General features: G+C 40.7%; 1 protein-coding gene and 1 long non-coding RNA gene across 2 annotated transcripts in view; both read left to right on the top strand.

Moving 5' to 3' along the window:
* The window catches only part of ASB4 (ankyrin repeat and SOCS box containing 4), a 54,155-nt gene extending 52,699 nt beyond the window's left edge, over positions 1-1,456 (top strand). Inside the window, exon 5 of the mRNA XM_028117369.2 lies at positions 1,197-1,456. Within this exon, the coding sequence (XP_027973170.1) occupies positions 1,197-1,385 (189 nt within the window). The 3' untranslated portion in view covers positions 1,386-1,456. The remainder of the gene's footprint in view (positions 1-1,196) is intronic.
* A 974-nt stretch (positions 1,457-2,430) lies between these two features.
* Positions 2,431-6,766, top strand: LOC148162506 (uncharacterized). Its single transcript, XR_015766714.1, has 2 exons — positions 2,431-3,781; positions 6,472-6,766. It is a non-coding gene; the product is annotated as an uncharacterized LOC148162506 (long non-coding RNA).
* The last annotated feature ends 381 nt before the right edge of the window (positions 6,767-7,147 follow it).

The following is a 7,147-nucleotide window of genomic DNA, read 5'->3' on the forward strand; positions in this document are numbered from 1 at the left end:
CCTGCTTCTCCCTCTCCCTCTGTGTGCTCCACCACTCTCTCTCTTCCTCTTTCTCTCTCAAATAAATAAAATCTTTAAAAAGAATGCAGATATGAGAATAAATAGATACATCATGTATGTAGCATTTATGAATGTCTTCAGGATTTCTCCATTTAAGGACAAGTTGAACATTTGTATATAGGTGACAGTTTTACTTTCTCCTCAATAATTTAGATAATTTAATAATAATAATAATAGTAATGTTTGAGATTGCTTATGTAATATTTTTACCAGAAGATTAGTTTTTCATGTAGATTATTTCATTTGCTTTTTTGAAAAGATATATTTATTTATTTTAGAGAGACGGAGAGAGAGGAGGAGGATTGGAGGGAGGGGCAGAGGGAGAGGGACTCTCAAGCAGATGCCACACTGAGTGCTGAGCCCCACGTGGGACCCAGTCTCACGACCCTGAGATCATGACCTGAGCCGAAACCAAGAGTCAGACACTTAACCGACTGTGCCACCCAGGTGCCCCTATTTCGTTCACTTTTAGTTATCTTGAAGACTTTAGGTATATTAAAAATCCTTAATGAGTCATGCAGAAAGCCATTGACAAAGCTGAGTTTTCGCTCTGCAAGTGGACTTTGCTGCCTTGGTAAACCAGTCCTCCCACCGAGCCTCCCCTCTTCTTGGTTTTAGCCGTCACAGGCTGTCTCCAGCATGTGGAGAGGAGCCAGGCACAGAGTGCAAAGCTCATCGGGCTCAGAGCCTGATGGCTTAGGTTCAACCGCGCTCTGCTACTTTTGAACTCTCTTACCCTTAAAAAGTTATTTATAATCTGCGTTAGCATCATTAATAGAAAAAATATCTGAATGTATGGGCCACATAAGGCACATAAAGGGTATACAGTAGCATTTAGATTAATTTCAAATTGCCGTTTTGATATACGCTGGTCCAGGCAGTTTGCAGGAGTATATTTTATCTCATTTCCTGGGCTCTGAATTGCAGCTCGGTATACCCCCTTGTCTCCCTTTCCTCCTCACATATCACTGCCTCAGCCCCCATCTCAATTTTCATGTTTAATTTTATCTCACTGTCAGAGACCCTAGAAAGCTGCCATTGTGTAAAAAGTAGGGACTAAGTGCGTCGTTGTTGATTTCTACTGATAGAAACCCCAGGGCTTTTCTCCCTCTAACCTGTCATGTCTTCCTTTACAGAGATACTGGGATTTTTACCACTCTCTCTTCACTGTGTGCAGTAACTCTCCAAGGACTCTCATGCATTTATCGAGATGTGCCATTCGAAGAACGTTGCACAACAGATGTCACCGAGCAATTCCTTTGCTTTCCCTCCCATTGTCATTGAAAAAGTACTTGCTTTTGGAGCCAGAGGGAATCATTTATTAAGCCTTATGAGACAGAAGTTCCCAATCCTAGATATTTAAGTGGACTCACCGGGTAGACACAGTTTGCATAAATAAAATGGTACTTGCGTTGATTATAACACTTCAGGGATTTCATAACACTTGACAAACTCTATGTCGTTAATCCTAGGGTATCCCAGTGAGGGGAAATAAACAAGAATTAAAGTTAAGGAATTCTCAAAGACAAGAATGTATCCAGAAGGTACTGACAGCAGTAATGACTAATGTGTATAGTGTTTTTCCTTGGTGCCTGATATATTTTTGTAGAACTTTTCATATATCATCTCATTCGAAGTGGGACCCAGTTTTTCTTACAACCAATCTCATTCTCTCCCTTCTCAGTAATAGGTTTAGGTTTACGTTACTGTTCAGTTGGCGAAATCATAGGCTTTGTGATTGGCCTCTTAATCTCAGTGGCTTCCCCCAAACTCCCCTCCCACCACCGTTACCACTTAGCAGAGATTATGGTCACTAGTTTTGCAAACCTCTGTCCCCACTCTAAGCTCTTTAACTTATTTTTGGTGAAGAGAGCATACGAGCCTCATCAAAACAAGGAGATCTTTGAGTTAAAGGAGCAATGAAAAACAAAGACCAGTCTACTTAGTAGCCAAACAAGTGGACATTTCAACACACGCTCATTGAGCCATAGCCTGGAGATGCAACGAGGAGTCTACAGCGAGGACTCCTGCCCTCCAGAATCTCACCGTTTAGCAGAGGATCCGGACATACAAGCAGGAAACTGCAATGTCAGATGTCAGGGGTAACAATACAGGATGCAGACTCATTTTCAGTGCTTCTGTTTCGAAGTCATGTTTCCGACCTCAAGTGTGATTTTCCTTTTAAGCATGAATATGAAAGAGTGAAGGGAGTTGCATGACATAGAGGGAGGCCCCACGGCTGTTAGTGTAAATGTATTCACTTTCAGTTTCTCTGAACATCTGGAAACCCTTTGATTTTACTATGATTTCCTGTTTAGTAAAAATATTGGGAAAAATATTGCACACTCAATGGCTCCCATGTATGTGACAAGAAAGTTGAGTAAGATGTGTACAGGGAAGTGTGTGAAGGGAAGCCCTTCAGTTGATGACTTGGTCTCATTGTGTAATAGACTGACATTTCAGAGCATTTTAGCTGGAAGATAAGGAGCACTTTGCGAGTGATGGCTGGCTACTGAAAGAGCAAATAGAAAGACTTTTTGAAAATGGTTAAAGTTGAAGAAACTTGGAAAGGTAAGTGTGTCAATCAGGCTTGTTAGTTAGTGGCTTGCAGAAAGTGAAATCTAGATGATTAACCTCTGGACCTCAGGGTTTATGAGGCCAACTTCGCTTCGCCTTTTTGTTCTTGCTAATCACTTTTAGGTAAGCTCATTGCCTCTTAGCGTCGCTTTTTTAGAAGTTAGAGCAGAAGTAATTAAGTACAAACCAATCCATTTGTCAGTTGTGAGCAGGTTTCTTTTATTTGTGTGGTTCTTCATCTTTTTTTTCCCTTTTTCTTTTGAGAGAGAGTGTGAGAGAGAGCACAGAGGGAGAGGGAGAAGCAGGCTCCCTGCTGAGCAGAGAGCCCTGATGCAGGGCTCGATCCCAGGACCCTGAGATCATGACCTGAGCCGAAGGCAGACGCTTAATGACTGAGCCACCCAGGTGCCCCATGGTTCTTCATCTTATTTAACCTTAGTTCCTTGAGTTTTGAGTAGAGATGATGTCAAATATTCCACCAGCCCACCACCTCGACTGTGCTTCTAAACTGGGATTCTTATACGTCCTGTGCCCTGTAGGAAAAAGCATGGCTAGAAACAATAATGTTTCTGATTTTCCTCAGTCTTACTCAGATATTTTGAGTGAACTAATTTGTACTAAAACAAGATCTAAATTGTGGAATAGGATGCTGAATTTGTATAAACTATTCATATAAAAACGTTGATCCTTCAAAAAATTGTTTGCGGCAAGTGGTGTTGGAACACATCCTAGAATGCTGGGCAAGGGCGCATGTTGCCCTCACCTTTAGGAATATTCTGGCCGAAAAATTTGTGATGCACTGTCTTTGTCAATAAAACGCTGAAGACAAAGGGAGAGGGTGTTCCTTGCATTAGGAAATGTTTCTCAATCTGCTTGCTTGTGCTTAGACATTTTATTAGTACATAATACATGCCTATTTGTTTTGAATTGTTTACTCATACATTTAAAGTCATTTCTCTTTATCTTTGAACTTTTATTTAAAGGACTTAAATAAAGCTCTTGTTTCCTTTCGTCTTTGGGAGATGTTTATCTACCGATAAGACTTTTTTCCAACTGGCTACAGCTAGAGATCTCTGAAGACCCCTACATGTTTCATTGCTGTCTTCAACATTGAGAAAGAAAAAGAGAATGAAGAAATGTGCCGGTAAATGAATAATATTTTCAAAAGAAAGTAAAGAGTAAACACAAATTAAAGGCAGGCCGTTACTGTAGGAACAAGAGTGTTTTTTTTTTTTTTTAAGATATATTAATTTGTTTTAGAGAGAGCAAGCAGGCACATGTGAGCAGGGGAGGGAGAGGGAGAGAGGCAGACTCCCTGCTAACCGTGGAGTCCAACTGTGGGGCTTGAACTCACCACCCTGAGATCATGACCTGAGCTGAAATCAAGAGTCAGATGCTCAACCAACTGAGCCACCCAGGTGCCCTGGAAAAAAGAGTGTTTTAATAATAATAAAGAAATGCTACCACCGTCATCATTGTCTCCTGCCTGTCTCCATCTCTGCCCTCCTGGTCCTTTCATGCCCTTCCTTCTCCCTATTCACACGACCCCGGGCAAGAGCAGCAGAGGAAATGATGTCTTCATGCTGCTTTTGTAACTTTCTGTAAATAGTCATTTAGTGGCCTGAGAAAACAAACCTCTTCTCTTTTGTGTTACATGTGAGGAAAGATCTTTAACAGGAGGGAAGACCACCTATCCAGCTTTCTCCCCATCTTAGGATCTAGATGCACTTGTGTTCTATTTCTTAATCACTTACTGTTACATTGCCACTTTGTCCTTCCATCCTGAACTCAGTGGCTTCTAATAAAAAACACAGCTGTTGGAAACTGATTGTACAGATAACCATTTGTAGTGGGTAATCAATGTTGGAAAGAACAGCTGAGCCTTATGTTTTTGTTACTCATTGGATTGTTTGTGAGGAACTCAAGAAGTTTTAAATTGGCACACTTTCAAAACTTTAAGAAAAGCAGTCCAAATTATTCACTCATATTCTTTGAAACACAGACACCATGGCTGGTGTCTGGAAGAAATTCATTGTCACTCTCCTAAGAGTATAAACAGATGCATTACAGTTAGATGTTAAGAGTTTGGGCTCTGGTACCCGTCTACCTGTGTTCAGTTTCTGACTTCCAACCTTATCTGATCCATTATCTAGGGAAAATGATGCACTTGGTCCCTGACTCAGTTTCCTTATTTATAAAATGGGAATAATAATGGTATCTATATCATAAAAATTCTACGTGATTGTCTTGAGGCATAGAGGAGGAAAAAGTTTTCCTTGACTCTCTTAGGATCTCAGGTTGGGTCTGAAAATTAAACTGACAAAGATCATAAAAGAAAGGCATACAAGGTTCTACATGATACGGAACCTTCATAAGGGAATAAGGATCTGAAAAAACAGAACTGAGTATTTTTATGTTAAGTTTGATTAAGAGTGGGCAGTTGCGTAGAAAATATGATGGATCCTTAAGGAGTATGAGGGGAAACTTAGTAAGTCCTGTTCATTAGTATTCTTCTCCAGGGTTCCTTTGTCTTAAGAGATAAAGATGCTCCTTTCCTCCAGGTACAGGGAGGGCACCTCCCACAGGAGGGTTTTACGACCTGTTTCAGGGGAGAAGATGTGGGAAAATCAGAGTTACCTTCTTGCTTCTGCTGTTTTCTCAAACTCCTTCATCTTCAAGTATTCAACATGCCAAGATACCGTACTTTGGGGCAGCATGTCCTAAAACCCCATCAGAGGATTAAATTGCTTTCACATTAAATCACATAGAACAGTAAGCATTTTCTCAGGATCATTGTCCTTGTTACTTTCATAATTATTATCATTTAGGGAGAGGTTTCTACCAGTAGGGTGATGTATTCTTAGAGTGAAGCTACAGCCAAAAGGGGATACATGGTAGATTTTTGCTCACATTGGCAAATGCTTATGGATCTCCTACTATGCACTAGACACTTTGCTCGGGGCTGGAATCAATGAGGGAAACAAGACAAACCAGGTCCCTGACTTTCTTGGGCTTTTCGAGGTAGGAGATGAAGGTTGAAATCACATGGATTTGGATGATTAGCAAACAAGCGAATTAATTACTTTAGGAAAATTTTCCCTTTTGCAAATGGGTTTATCAAGGATGCAATGACTATGATAGTTCACCAATTAGACAACCTTGATGGAAGCAGAAGGTGAACGTTTGTTGTAGAGAGTAAAAGATGTGGTTGGCAGTGCTGGGAGGATCAAATTATGAAGTATCCTGAACCATGGGGAGGCACCCTGGGGAACCAATGGAGTATTAATATCATAATTGTTCTTCTTCCAACCTTATAACTTCTATGGTAGTAATAATTATGATACAACTGTGTAACATTTATATGGTATTTTATAATGTTCAGAGAACCTTCATGGTGCTTAAAACAGGTAATTGCCTTTACCATTCCCCTCAACTCCTCTTCCCTGTCCCCCTTACAATTCTGAAGATTTAGACATGAAAAAAGGAAAGTCTAAACATGACATTAATTAACCCTCTTCTTCTTGTGTAAACCACTCCAATCATATGGAATGATTTACTCAAGCAAAGAAATGACTGTATAGCTTTGTATTTTTTTAAAGTATTTTATTTATTTATTTGAGAGAGAGAGCACGAGTGGTGAGGAGGGGCAGTGGGAGAGGGAGAAGCAGACTCCCTGCTCAGCAGGATCCCAGGACAGGATCCCAGGACCCTGGGATCACGACCTGAGCCGAAGGCAGACGCTTAACCGACTGAGCCATCCAGGCCCCCCAAGCCTTGCATTTTTTTTTTTTAATAACGAAAGCTAAAGAATGTTTTTTTTTTATTTATTTACAGGGGGAAAAAAAGGAACTCTTGCTTCCAAGACATAAGAGAGTGAAGGAATAGAGGCAAAATTTGAAGTTCTAAGACTGCATATAATTCTCGTCATGGCAGTGTTCAAGTGATAAATTGTTCACAGAAGCACTACTTGATTATGGTCCTTCAGGGACCCCAGACCTCCCAACACTGCTGAAGTCTGTGCAACAATGACAGACCTCTTAGGATGATCCACCAGGGAGAGCTTAGACGGCCGCAAATGGTTTCTAAGTAACCTTTGGGTAGTTCTACAATAAAGATACCTACAAAGAAACTGCAGTGTTTGCTCCCATTTGTAAGCAATGCAGTGCCGCTCAGGGGGCAAAATATGGATTTTGGAATTCAGTAGTTTGGGATTTCAGTCTGGATGGTGCCACTAAATATGCGTGAATTTGAGCCGGTTTCTTAATCCAAGTGTCAATTTCTTTATTTGGATAGAAAAGATTAACTTCCCGATTTACAATGCTTTTTGGGGAACTAAATGAAATGATGCATGTAAAGCATCTAAAGCAAGGTCCTCTATGTAGTTGGACTCCAGTAAATGCTCAGATGCTACATGGGTCCGCTATGTGTGTGCAGAGGGGAGGGAATTATGTAGGTTATGCTGGAGGACATACAGTTTCCAAGACATTCATGTGCATAGGTTCGGGAAGTG

The sequence above is a fragment of the Eumetopias jubatus genome, unplaced genomic scaffold (genome assembly GCF_037043125.1).
Source record: "Eumetopias jubatus isolate StellerSeaLion01/CBP00866 unplaced genomic scaffold, mEumJub1_p1.0 scaffold_14, whole genome shotgun sequence".
Classification (NCBI taxonomy): domain Eukaryota; kingdom Metazoa; phylum Chordata; class Mammalia; order Carnivora; family Otariidae; genus Eumetopias; species Eumetopias jubatus.